The sequence below is a fragment of the Mus musculus genome, chromosome 7 (assembly GCF_000001635.26).
Source record: "Mus musculus strain C57BL/6J chromosome 7, GRCm38.p6 C57BL/6J".
NCBI classification, from domain to species: domain Eukaryota; kingdom Metazoa; phylum Chordata; class Mammalia; order Rodentia; family Muridae; genus Mus; species Mus musculus.
The window spans coordinates 134,515,569-134,529,501 of NC_000073.6; the positions used below are offsets into that span (position 1 = coordinate 134,515,569).

The following is a 13,933-nucleotide window of genomic DNA, read 5'->3' on the forward strand; positions in this document are numbered from 1 at the left end:
CCGTTCCTTCTGCTGGGATCAGTGGATAAAGACAGATGGAGGAAACTCCCTCTCCATCTCCCTCTTCTTTCTCCTCTTTCTCCTCTTTCTCCTCCTTTTCCTCCCTCTTCCCTTCCTCCTCCTCTTTCTCCTTTCCCTTGTGTTAAGCAAGTACTCAGGCTGAGCTACATTTCTTAGTCTAGCTTTGGAAGGATCTCCAAGAGTTTACAGTAATGTTCACATGTTCCTGGGACTCTTGCATTGCAGGTGACAGAAGTTTACCTAGAGCAGGGACTTATTAGTTACGTAACTCCCTAGTGAGGCACAGTATGTGACAAGAAGCAACTTAAAGGTGAAAGGATTTGTTTTGTCCCACTACTTGAGTTTGCATAAATCCATGATTTCAGGGAAGGCATGGGAGCCAGCAGTGTGTAGCTGAGACTCCTCCAATCTAGCTGAGCCAGAAAGCAGAAAGAGGACAGGAAGTGGGGCCCGGCTATAAAACCTTAAAGCTCACCTTGCAGCAGCCCACTTTATCCAGCTAGGCTCCACCTACTAAAAGTTTCACAATATCTCAAAATGATACCATCAGTCAGGGGAAAACGGTTCAAATAAATGAGCCTGTGGGGGACATTTTACAGTCAAACTACCGCAGATGGGAACCCACTATCTTAGGAATCTAAGGACAAATAAAGAATTAGGATGGCCAGGACCCATCAGGAGGGAAGGACCAATGGAGTCCTGCTCCTAGGCTCCTGTCAATAAGATGAGGGGATCATGTGGACCTTGGTGAGCCAGATAAAGGGTAAAACTTAAATGTCCCAGAAATGGGAGGAGGGTGCAAGGTAGGAGCTCCATCAAGGTCCCTCTTTCCTTTATATAAAGTCCATTGTACTTATGAAACTTTGAGAACAAAAACACAAGGGAACTAAAGAATGCCCAGTTAATAGACACGCTTTACGTGGAGCAAGAGGGAAGTACAAGACTCAAGGAAAGAAGGAAAAACCAAAAACAAAAGACTGGAGATCTTCCAGGCTCTTTGATTTCAGCAGAGGTGTTCTATCCTCATAGAGCCAAGGAGGGCCAGGCCACCTCTCTCCTGCCCAGGATGGTTATAGGAGATTATCATAAAGTGGGGGCTATCAAGAGCAAATTGCACCTCCTGAATTTCCAACAATTGAAGGATATGTTAAATATTAAAATAGATCATGTAGAGAGAGCTAGAGAAAGTGGGGGGGGGGGGTGTTCATAATGCCCATGGATGGAATCAGAGACTTTCTAAAGGTTCACAAATGAATCTGAAATCACTCAGAGATGCCAACAGCCCTCTGGAATTAGCATATAAAAAATAAGTGAGCATTCTGAAATCAAGTGGCTTGGAACTGATGCTGATTAGAAGGCTTCGAGTAGAAGATTTTCAAGGAGACAGAGAGGATGTGAAAGTACTCAGAACAAAACAGCCCTCACATTCCTTAGTTAAAGATGAGCCGCAGCATGACCAAGACTGAGCAGAGGAAGGCTGAGAAAACATTGTCTATAAAGTAAAAGAAGAATGGGAGATGGCTTACCAAGTAAAGTGCTTGTCCTGCAAGAATGACGACCCAAGTTCAGATCCCCAGCACCCATGTAAATTCTGGGCAGACTCAGCAGCTCAGCTGGTACTCTGCTGGGAGATACATAGGATCCCTAGGGTACACTAGACGACATGAGTCAGCAAGCTCTGGGTTCAAGAAAAAGATCCTGCCTCAATATGTAAAGTGCAGAGTAATCAAGAACAATTCCTGACACCAACCATCAACCTCTGGCCTCCAAGTGCACACACACAAACACAAACACACACAGGAGAATATTACACCACATATATATACACAATATTATTATATAAAATGATTAAAATGTTTACATTAATAAAAATTGTAAATTTTGTATTATGTATTGCACTCGTACTAGGAAGGCCCTATGGTAAGAACACACTCATGCATGCTCATGATGAGTCATTTGTGTGGGATCCCTAAGCCAATTACTGCCCTTCTTTTCTATAATGAATATGCATTCTGCTTCATTAAAATCATTTTAAGAAATCTTTTTAAGATAGCTCTGTCATTGCTAAGAAAATATCTGGGAGGTCAGACTAGGGTTCAGATGAGAACAACACTAGTGTATGACAGTGGTCACCAGGCACCTTGAAGAGAGTATCCACACTCCAAGATGGTCCTCACCCAGGGGTGAACTGGGCACCAGAACAGCCAGGAGATGGATTCATATATGTCCAACCCTGAGTCACCCCTCCACACTCAGGATGGAGCAAATGTCTACATTCAAGTCCATGTGTTCAGATAAGAAGACTCATTCGCCAGGCATGGTGGTGCATGCCTTTAATCCCAGCACTTGGGAGGTAGAGGCAGGCAGATTTCTGAGTTCGAGGCCAGCCTGGTCTACAAAGTGAGTGTCAGGACAGCCAGGGCTACACAGAGAAACCCTGTCTCAAAAAAAAAAAAAAAAAAAAAAAAAGAAAAAAGAGAAGAAGACCCATTCAAAGTATCACAAAAATTTGTTCCTGGGACACCAAGACAGGTTAGCAAGTAAATACACTTGTTGTCAAATCTTTTGAGCTGAGTTTTATCTGCAGGACCCACATGGTAGGAGAGAAGTAACTCCTGCAAGTTGTCCTCTGGCCTCCAGATGTGTACTGTGACACCACCATACACACACACACACACACACACACACACACACACACACACACACACACAACAAAACAAACAAACAAACAAACAAACCAAGAATATTATTCCCTGAGCTCTCAGATAGATCTTTAGGTATCTATAGAAAACAGCTTTCAAGGAAATCTGGCTTCTGGCCTGAAGGATAGCTCTGTGAGTAAAGTATTTGTTTTGCAAGCTTGAGGACCAAAGTTCAATCGCCAGCAATCACGTAGAGAGCCCACTTGGTGGTACATGTTTGAAATACCAATGCTGAGGAGGCAGAGAGCAAGCAAGTCCTGGGCCTCAAGGTCTATCTAATAGAGCTGAGTCTGTGAGCCTAGTCAATAAGAGACCCTGTCTCAAATAAGCACACAGAGAGAGAGGCGGGGGAGAGAGAAGTCGGTGCTAGGTTACTATCTCAGATGAGGCTAGAACAAGTAAAATAGCCTCCTTCTTTCACACTATTCCACACCCTTCAGTCACCAGAATGGCTTCGATTCTAACTGTGTTCCAACCCTTCCTGGTTGGAGGTTTTAATCCAGGAAACTTAATCACACATTAATCAACAGCTGTTCATTAAGCATTTAGATGCTAATCACCAAGGATCTAAAGATAGAGATAATGCCTCTCTTTCAAGGAATACACCATATTCTAATGGGAAATGTGTGCCCTCAGTTGGAAGGGAGTGACTGGGACTCATAACTGTTGGCAACAATGGGGGGGAAAGCTTGAGACAAGCAAGTAAATGAACCTTGATTTGCCTGGCAACATCCATGGATTGTGTGTGTGGCCTGGCACTAGCTGGAGAGTCAAGCGTCCTCTATCACTGCATCCCAGGACACATGGATGATGCTAAGCAGAAGAACAGTTATAAGAGCCTGCTGGGGTCTAGCTCCTTGTTGCTGGCCTTATATCCCAGAATGGCCAACTGCAGCCATCCCTGTGTGGAATTAGGTGGATTTGCTGAAATCCTGCTGCGAGCTGATATGGATAAACAGAGAGGAAAGGGCCATGAAAAGAGGAAGTACATCTCTGATTTCTACTCTGCCAGGGATAGGTTTCTTCCCCCCACCCCCATCTATCCCACCTCATTCCCAAAATCCAAAGTGGTGGTGAATATTAGGCTCATATCATTTTACAATGGGAATCATCAGCCTTCTAGCTGGCTGCTTCCTGCATTGAACACAAGGGGGAAATGGAGCATAGAGGAATTAAACAACATATAGCCACACAACCTACTAGAGGTGTGCTTTCTACTTCTGCTAAGTGCAGGCTGGTTAGGGTGAAGATACCCAAGTATTTATAGAAACAGAAGAAAAGCCACAGCTTCCCCTGCTGCTCAAGGACAAGGAGCCAAGAGGTGCCCTTCTGCTCTTCTCCCTTCCTCCCTGCCACCAAATGACTGGCCCCTATAGCGGTTCACTTTCTCACGGCTGAGACCAAGTGCAGGAGAAGAAGCTAGTGGAGGGTCTGTTTTGGCTCACCAGTTCAAGGACGTGGTCCATCGAGATGACGAAGGTGTGACAGTGGGAGTTTGAGGCAGCTGGTCGCAAGTGTCGTCGTCATCAGTCAGAAAGCAGAGAGAGGCAGCTGCTGCTGCTCAGCCGGATGCCTTCCTTTTCCCTTTTAAGTCAGTCTCAAGATCTGAGTCTGCTAAGACAGTGCTGCCCACATTTAGGGTGGAACTTCTGTCCTCACTTCAGGTTTTCTGGGGGACACTTGCAGTAGGCACACCCAGTGATATGTCCCCTAGGCGATTCTAAATCCAGTCAAGCTGATGTAAATATGAATCCTCAAGGCCCTTTCTTTCCCTCCATCCATCTGTGGTGGGTTCTCCTGTCAGCAGGAGTAAATCCAAAGAAGGACAATAAAGCTTCTGGCAGAAGAGATGTGGGTGGAAGATAGAGTGTACACAGCCCGCAGAGAGGCAGCCAATCAGAAGCCGGGCTCCAGGATCTAGTCTCAGGTTTATAATTTGCTGAACAATGGGATACTCCATTTCATTAGAGTAGAGGGGACAATACTGTCTTATTCCCCTTGGAGGAATTATTAAATTATTAAAGGGAAAGGGGATTTAGACACATGGTAAAATAAAAATCAAAGGATGGCTTCTTTAAGACTGTGGCAATAGATTGAACTGTATTGTAACAGGGGAGAGAGTGAGCAAGTGAGCTCAGCTTCAAACCAAACGAGGTCAGGGGGGATTTATGATCAAGAGGTAAGGGAAGGAGGTTGGCTGTAAAAAATTACAAGGACAAGCATCAAGGGTCAGCACTTTTTACTAAATGGGCTGAACAAGATTCTTGTTAAAGGCCAAGGATTCAGACTTCAAAGCTGAGAGATTAGGAATTTGATCAGATAGCAAGGGTAGAGAGATTCTTGCTAAGACTGGGCAAGTCAAAGACAAGAGAACAGTCAAGACAAAGCCAGGTCCAAGAGACGGCTCCGAGGGGCCTGATTAAAGCTTGGCTAAGTTAATTGCACACACACCAGGAAAATGTTGAGGACTGTGTCCACAGACCTTTATCCAGCTCATCAACTGCTATGAGAGCTATTTATCCATAGTTTAGTAAATTGCTAGTACAATGATAGTTAGCATTTCAAGTCCAATCGAACCAAACATGTAGTCTTCCAGCTCTTAAAACTCCAAGAAACAAGGAGCTTCACAAACCACCAGTTAATTATTTGTAGCCACAATCCTATCTAAAAGTGAAGTTCTCAGTAGACCACTGGGGGTTGGTCCTAGTGCCTGAAGCAATGGCCATGGTCAGTATCTCAGAGGCTCTTGGAAAATTTCTTTATAGTGGGGGGTAGCCCCTAGTTGCAGGCTGCCTGTGATAACTGATCTCAAGCATAGATGAGCTTCTTATATATCAAGGGTTCCTGGCCATTGCCAGGATCCTAGGAGGTGGTTTCAATCATCTCACAGATCCAACAGAATCTCTACTAAAACTGGCTGCTTAGGTCTCCTGGGTGCTTTCCTCCGCAACGCAGCTTTCCGATGCACCCCACCAGGAAGATGGGTGTTTACAAAAGCCTAACAGCAGGTGAACTTAGATTGTTCAGAACCCAGCACCCAGAGAGGAGAACTTGCCAGGAGCCAACCCAGCCTGGAATGGTTTGAAGTGGAATACAGCATTCGACATAGAGGCAACTTTAAAGACTGATGGTCTCTGGATATAGTTTTAAAGACTGATGCTCTCTGGTCTTCTATCTCTCTAACTATATTGAACACTTGCTGATAACTTCTAAAAAAAAATCCTTAAAACTTTCTTGCTTTCCCTGTGGATAAAAACCACTGGCTTGGGTGATTAACACCTGTTGGTTAGCAGTGGGGAACTAAGTAAAAAGATCATTGCTATTGCTCCCAACTCTGTCCAGGCAGACAGAAGCCTCCCTGGCTAGGCTGGTTAACACTTTGTGAACGAGAAAGGAATGTAAGAAAAAGAATTAAAATTTGCTTTATACAGGCCAATATGAACAGACACATATACATTCATACACCCACATTCCGGCTGGGCCCGACCGTCTGTCTTAATCAACTCCACAAGTATTCATGCATGTTTGCACACATACACACATACCTACAGACCTACAAACAGACAAAATATACACTTGGATGGATGGATGGATGGATGGATGGATGGATGGATGGATGGATGAATGGATGGATATGTGAGTGGCACAGAGCTCCCCCCCCCCCAAAAAAAAGCCAAACCATCCAACCAACAACTTTATTTCTTTTCTCTGGTCTTTTAAATACCTTCTTAGACAAAAAGTTCTTTAGAAAATTATCTCAGAGATAAAAAGTTACATAAAATGGAAGATACAGAAGTCAGTTGGTATTAAGTTCATAGCAGTGTTTCATTCTAAATGGTCAGTATAAATTCAAGGCAACAGTTCTTACTTAGTGCATACCTATGGCTTTACCCTTGGACCTAATTGTTTCTCCTTGAACACAAATTTGTCCCAAGCCTATTTCTCTCTTTAGTGTGATTATGAAAGCTAATTTTATTTTTTATTATGGAGCTTTTACTTACTATATGAGGAGTGGGTACATTATATTCTTGATTCCAACTTTATTACATCCTTAGAGCAAAACAATCTCAGAAACCCTATAGAATCACTAATTCATCTAAACAGCATTAACTCATGGAAATGGATCTGTATGTTGATCTGCAGGAAATCTTATCAATAGGGTAAGGTAATACACAGGGATTATTATATTAATTTAATAATGACAAGAAAGCCACATCAGCTGCAAGAAGCAATCCTTAGATGAAGTCATTTTGAGCCTTGCCATCGAGCTCCCCCATCACAGACCATGCAAAAATGGTGGGCCACCCCCAGGAAGGCCACCTGCTAGCCCAAGGTATCCTAGATGGCTCCTGACAAGAACTCAATCCAACCAAGAGACCACTTTGGTCAGAGTAGAAATTAAGACTCTGGGTGTAGCCAGTGGTTCTCAGGCTAATACAATAGGACACAAAGCAGGCTGGTGGCAGCCAGCTGATGACAGAAGGAAATAATCTGCCCAACAAGCCAAGTGCTTTCTTCCCTCTAAGGCTTCTGCCTACAGATTTCTTATATGTGGTAAACATGAGCTAGTAGAGACAGTTTCTTGTTCTTTCATCATCAGGGAGTTCAAGAGCACAGTAGTATTTGGAGGCTCTAACACTGTCCACAAGCTACACTCTTAAAGCCAAGAGAGCTCTTTTTCTAAACACAGCTTTGTGGACCCCAAACTTAACACAAACTCATCCCCACTCAAGTTCGTGGGATTTCACAATCCCCCCATCTCTGTATATCTTGTTGGTCTCATTCTCTAGTTGTTTCTGTGTTAGGCTCACACTCCATATTCCACACATCCCACATTCCCTCTGAGGATCCAGTGAGCCCTGTGGGACAATCACAACACAAGTTCTACTGATCCTGGAGGCAGCCTTGCCATCAGTAATTATTTTTCCCAGGAAGAAAATGCCCACTAGCCAGAATTGGCCTCTGGAAAAGTCTATTTGTCCCCACCCTGAGTTGGTATAGGGGGGTGGGAAGCCTCTCCCTTTCCTAGGTATCATCCTGGTGCAAGAGAAACCAATCCCACCCTACTGATTGATTCATCTATCTTCATCTGAGGTTCTCGTCTACATTCAGACAAAACAAGAGGCCAAATCCATATCCAAAGCCAGGACTGACATTCGACTGACATTCAAAATCTTCCTGAGAGGAAAGAGTAAAGACAGATCTTGGAAGAAAGTGCCCTTCTCTTTGTCTCGTAAATAGAGTTTACAGGGTACTGGGATAGCTCAGCTGTGTAACCTCAGCCAGTCACTCTAACAAGTCACTGTGGCCAACTTCTTGTAGACACCTGCTTGACCATCTTCACAAACATCTGGTTCCATAGGGCTGCCATGGCTCCAGGCTTCAGATGTGGACGATAAAGGGTTCATTGGTCTTCTGGGAGGGAATCCTGTTGAGAGAGCAGAGCCCACCATCTGCCTGGGTTAGTACTATGAGAATGGAGGCCTGGGAACATCCTGGCCTGTGTCAAGGCCAAGAATGCCCACTGACAACTGCTTTTTTCCCTTCTGGGTGTGAAATCTCCAAAAGAAAAACTAGGATCGCCCTTCAAAGGCATCAATGAAATCCTATCAGCAGGCCAATGATGGATACCTGCTCTCTACACTAAATTCACTGGTAGAGGCCAGCAGCGGGATGACTAATAGAATCAAAGTAGCCTGCAAGGTAAAGAGTCGAATGGAAGCAGGATAGGCCTGCAGGGTAGTGTGAGCCTTGAAGATTTGATTCTATTAACCTGCTAAGCCGAGCAAAAGGAAACTCTCTTCAAAGACGTCACACAGATATTTATATAAAGGGGGCAAAATGTAGGCCTCAGGACGCGTGTGGGAAACACATGTACGAATAAGATAAGCAGCCATGAAAAAAAAAAAAAAACGCTTGCTCTCAGCTCATTTCCAGGACTTGAGTACAACAGAAATGAGGATAAGTGAGTGAGTGAGTGTGTGTGTGTGTGTGTGTGTGTGTGTGTGTGTGTGTGTGTGTGTGTGTTTTACTGGAGATTTTTGAAAGAAAAATAAAAGTCTGGACTCCAGAAGCCCCCAAAACTAGGCTCATTCACCTGTCACCAATCTATCAATGAACAGCAAGGACGAAGTGGTGTTGAAAGGCAGACAGAGGAGGTTTATCAGATGTGGCCATACTGAGAACAGGTAGAGGGATCCAGTGACCCCAAGTCCATTCTCAAGGTGCTGTCATGAATATTATTTAAATAGGGTAGGTTGGGGTGGACATGATATGAGGTATGTGTAAGAAAGCAGACATGCTCAAGGTGTGGTCCCTCACATCCTCTCAGCGACAGTCTACCAGGGGGATCCTAAGAAGTCCTTCTTGCTGTCCTTGTTTCAGGGGATAAGCCTGGTTCTCAGGTGATGGTCACTTCTGCTTCTGGGTGCAGCCTTGACATGATGGATAATGGCCTTCCTGAGGTCAGTACGGTAGGATGTCTTAGAATCCAAGGTGCCTGCTGGCTTAGGACAGTGGCTTATCTTTGTGTCTTCAAGTTTGAAATGGGATGAGCCAAGTTAGAAGGACATCCTCTGAGAATTAACATGCCTGTGAGGAAGTGGGCAGGTGACCCAAGAAAAAGAAGACACAAAGCCAAGGCAACTTCTGTCCTGTATTTGTTGGTCTTGTGGGACTAAGTGAGGAATTCTTACTTCTAGGTACCTGCTTCACATTAGTCATGTGACTCTCCCAGACCTCTGCTTCTAGTGTGCCAATACCCTCTCCCCATATTCCAAGTGTCAACACCCCAGTACTGCCTTAAGGGGAGAAGTATGAGCAAGAGGGTCCAAGATCACTACTGGCCCTTGTCTACTGTCTTATGGCCACTCTCCCCAGGGGTGCTCAAGAACTAGTAGCTCAGGAAGGCACAGTATCTAGGCAGGGTCTGGCAGCCCTAAAACCACCAATAAGGAGCTGCTGAGAACAGATAACAGAGAGAACAGGCCAGGGTGTCAAGAGGGAGCAAGCTTGGAAAGCAGGAGCCAGGGCTATTGCAGGGCAGAAACAGGGATAGGAGGGTTACAGAGAGCCAATGAAAGAAACAGGGCTGCTGTCCCTTTAGCAGTGATGTTAGGCCATCTCAGGGCGCAAGAAGTGCTTTATTCAAACCAGTCTATAACTGCTCTATATGTAAGATACCCACTTCTATTCCCAGGACCTCCAGAAAGCCCCATACAGAATACTCTTAGGTGTGGAGGTGAGAGGTGGCCCAGATGTCATATTGGCCAGGAATAGGGAGACCCAAGAGCCAACCCGTACTCCTGAAAACCCTAATCTTCCCAGGACAGTAGACATTCACCGGCAGAGCTATGACCAATATCATCTGAGATAGGTGATATATAGGCCTGGAGATGACTTTGCTGTCTCTATCCCCAGGGACATTTAACAATGTCTGTTCCTATCACAACTGGCACCTGGGAGCAGGGCCAAGGAGGCAGCCTGACATCCTACAATGCCCAGGTTATATCTTCCTACAAAGAATGCTCCAGATCACTCAGACCCCAGTGTCAGCAGGGCAAAGGCTGGGGGCATTAACAGGATCTCATGGTGTCCTTTCGAATTACCTCATGTGATCTCAGAGGGATACACAGAACATAGTATAGAAGGAAAGACAGACTTTATCATAGAATAACAGGCAGCTCTCAAGGGTGACAAGGAAAAATGTAGAGGAACATACTTTAGGGGAAGGGGTGAACAGAGCAACCATTGTCTAGGGCATAGTCTTGAGAGATGAGAGTAGACAATAGTGAAAGGAACTAATGTCAGGGAAAACACACTCAAGGGGTAGGAGTAAACATGGACAGAAAGATCACTGTGTAGGGGATACTTGAGGGGTGAGAGAGGACATTAGTCAGAGGGGCCACTGTGCCAACCTCCATGTTTAGGTAGGATTTATCTTCTTTGGTGAAATGTATTGAACAAATGGCCTTCCTAGGAGTGCTTTCCTTCCCAGGTGACTGGCAGGCCCACTGGGATTGGTCAGGGGACCGACGATGCTAGATCTTTATTCTTTATCAGATCGCCTCGAGCTGGACAATATTTGTAAAAACTTTGGGCAGATGTCATGTCTCCACTCAAGGGCAAAGACAAAGCTCAGAGCCCATTCTTTTGAAGAGTAATCAGAGTCCTGCAGTTTCAATTCCAGGCCTTACAAGCTGCTCATTATGGGGTGGGGGGCTACCCAGTGCCCCTCAGACGTGCAGAAACCTGTCTAACAAGGCTTGCCTAAGATCTCCACAGGGATCACCATAAGTGAAAATACAAAATCTGCTCCCCACATGACATCACCATCACCTTTCAGAATTCCTTCGCAGAATTTCTGATCTGGTGAGTAACTCAGGAGCACGCTGCTGAGAAAGAAGGATTCCTTGAGGATGGCCTTTCAGATCAGTTTGTGAGAGGGAGAGAGAGAGAGAGAGAGAGAGAGACAGAGACAGAGACAGAGACAGAGACAGAGACAGAGACAGACAGAGACGACAGAGAGAGAGAGAGAGAGAGAGAGAGAGAGAGAGAGAGAGAGAGAGAGAGAGAGAGAGTGACAGAGACACAGAGACACACAGAGACTGACTCAGAAAAGAAGGAGGAGGAAGAAGCCAAGGAGGAAGAAGAGGAATAGGTGGGGGTGAGTTGGAGGTAGGGCTGGGAGGGAAGAGGTAATGGGGGAGGGAGTGGGAGGTGGGGGTAATTCTGAACCAGGTTAACCTGTACAAACACTCACACCAGGAACGAAATGACCTAAATCCCAATGACTGCCTCACTATACCTACTAGGCTAGATCTGTGGGAGTACCCCTGTATACAAGAAAGATACACTGAAGGTAACTAACTTAGGGAGAAAGAAGTTTGAGGGGAAGGTTGTTACCCTTTGAAAGACTCCTTCCATTTGCTTTGACTTGAGCTAGGCATTTTTCACATTAAATACAAGTTAACTGGGAAATTACATTTCTATTCTTTTATGATACCTATTAGGGAGATGAGAAAAAAAAATCTGCCATAAACAATAGAAGGCAGCATTATTCAGATGATGCTTCAACTGCAAGTTTGGAACACTGCCTGTGGCTAAGGAGGCCAAACTCCCAGTGTCCACGGCACAGGAAAATGACCAAGAAAACTGAGAACTCTCAGTGCTGGGCCACACTCCCAGGAGGACAATGGGTATTTCCCAAGAGCTTTCTCAGAAGCCCCTGGAACACAGTCACAATTCAGACTGCTGTTTCCAGCTGCATTAGGGCCAAGCTACTGTTGGGTAGAACCTGCCAATTTGCATTTCCGAGAGTTTCCCAGTGTTGCTGGATTCCACACCCAAGATCCATGGCTGTGGGGCAGAGACCCAGGCTTCCAATGTAGCTAACAGCTGACAATCTGTGGAGCTGACTTCTTCCTAGTTGGCAAGAAGCACCAACCAAGTAAAGTGAGTTTTTGTGAAGAGTGTGCGTGTGTGCATGTGTGTGCATGTGTGTGTGTGTGTGAGTGTGTGTGTGTGTGTGTGTGCGCGTGTGAGTGTGTGTGTGTGTGTGTGTGTGTGTGTGTGTGTGTGTGTGTGTGTATTTGTGTAGAAGCCAGAAGACAACTTGTGTGTCTTCTGCCACCCTCTCACTGGCCTGAAACTAAGCAAGTAGGTTAGGCCATCTGTCTAGCAAGCTTCAGGAATCTGTCTGTTTTCTATCCTCCTACTGCTGGTATTACAAGCACGAGCCATCTCTCCTGGCTTTCTATCTTCTTTTGTGTGGGTTCTGGGGACCAAACTCAGGTCTTTGTGCTTGATGGCAAGCTATTTCTCAGTTGAGCCATTTCCCCAGCCCCTGTGCCTCAGTTTTATATATAATCCATGCACCCCTTTAAATAAGATTTTTCAACAAGCTTTATAGAGAGAGGGAAAAATATTCACTGTATTGCGAAATTTTCCCTGTCCCTGAGCACCAAGGCTAACATCAACTGTAATGACTCATGGTATCATCATGTGGCCCTCATAGGACATAAAGAAGAGTACAGAGTCACTGTAGTATTCCGCCACTAAATTCCTATCTCCAGCCTAATCATGAGCAAACACCCTACATCATAATTGGCAATATTCTGTAAGCAACGATGTTAGGGACCACAATAGAAACTAGGGCCATTCCTCAGACTATAGAATAAGTGCCTCGGAAGCTGTATGCTAAGGGGGTCCCAGATTTAATCCCCAAACCCCAAAGGAACATTAATGGAAAGTCTGCAGCTATCTAACCAGGTGTATAGCTTTATTAACACTATGCCAATGCCAGTTTTCTATTGTTGACAAACATACTGTCATTAGATAAGATGTTCACTCACACAGGTGGATGGGGGCCAGGGCACCAGGAAGTCTGCTGGTACCACAACTCATCTATACAACTTTGACGATTTCAAACCTCAAGTTGAACCATGAGAGCCTTGGGACTATAAGAATTTCCTGATAGAACTCTGCACTAAACCCATCTGGTCCTGGGCTTTTTTTGGCTGGGAGACTATTAATAACTGCTTCTATTTCTTTAGGTGATATGGGACTGTTTAGATGGTCAACTTGATCCTGATTCAACTTTGGTACCTGGTATCTGTCCAGAAATTTGTCCATTTCGTCCAGGTTTTCCAGTTTTGTTGAGTATAGCCTTTTGTAGAAGGATCTGATGGTGTTTTGGATTTCTTCAGGATCTGTTGTTATGTCTCCCTTTTCATTTCTGATTTTGTTAATTAGGATTTTGTCCCTGTGCCCTTTAGTGAGTCTAGCTAAGGGTTTATCTATCTTGTTGATTTTCTCAAAGAACCAACTCCTCGTTTGGTTAATTCTTTGAATAGTTCTTCTTGTTTCCACTTGGTTGATTTCACCCCTGAGTTTGATTATTTCCTGCCGTCTACTCCTCTTGGGTGAATTTGCTTCCTTTTTTTCTAGGGCTTTTAGATGTGTTGTCAAGCTGCTAGTATGTGCTGTCTCCCGTTTCTTCTTGGAGGCACTCAGCGCTATGAGTTTCCCTCTTAGAAATGCTTTCATTGTGTCCCATAGGTTTGGGTACGTTGTGGCTTCATTTTCATTAAACTCTAAAAAGTCTTTAATTTCTTTCTTTATTCCTTCCTTGACCAAGGTATCATTGAGAAGAGTGTTATTCAGTTTCCACGTGAATGTTGGCTTTCCATTATTTATGTTGTTATTGAAGA

At 44.7% G+C, this 13,933-nt stretch overlaps 1 protein-coding gene across 2 annotated transcripts in view; it reads right to left on the reverse strand.

Moving 5' to 3' along the window:
- D7Ertd443e (DNA segment, Chr 7, ERATO Doi 443, expressed) overlaps positions 1-4,591 on the reverse strand; it is a 254,380-nt gene extending 249,789 nt beyond the window's left edge. Inside the window, exon 1 of one of the 2 annotated variants that reach the window (XM_011241903.3) lies at positions 4,169-4,591. In XM_011241903.3, the coding sequence (XP_011240205.1) occupies positions 4,169-4,189 (21 nt within the window). In that variant the 5' untranslated portion in view covers positions 4,190-4,591. The remainder of the gene's footprint in view (positions 1-4,168) is intronic. The other variant, XM_011241905.3, reaches the window with a different exon arrangement.
- Positions 4,592-13,933: the final 9,342 nt, after the last annotated feature.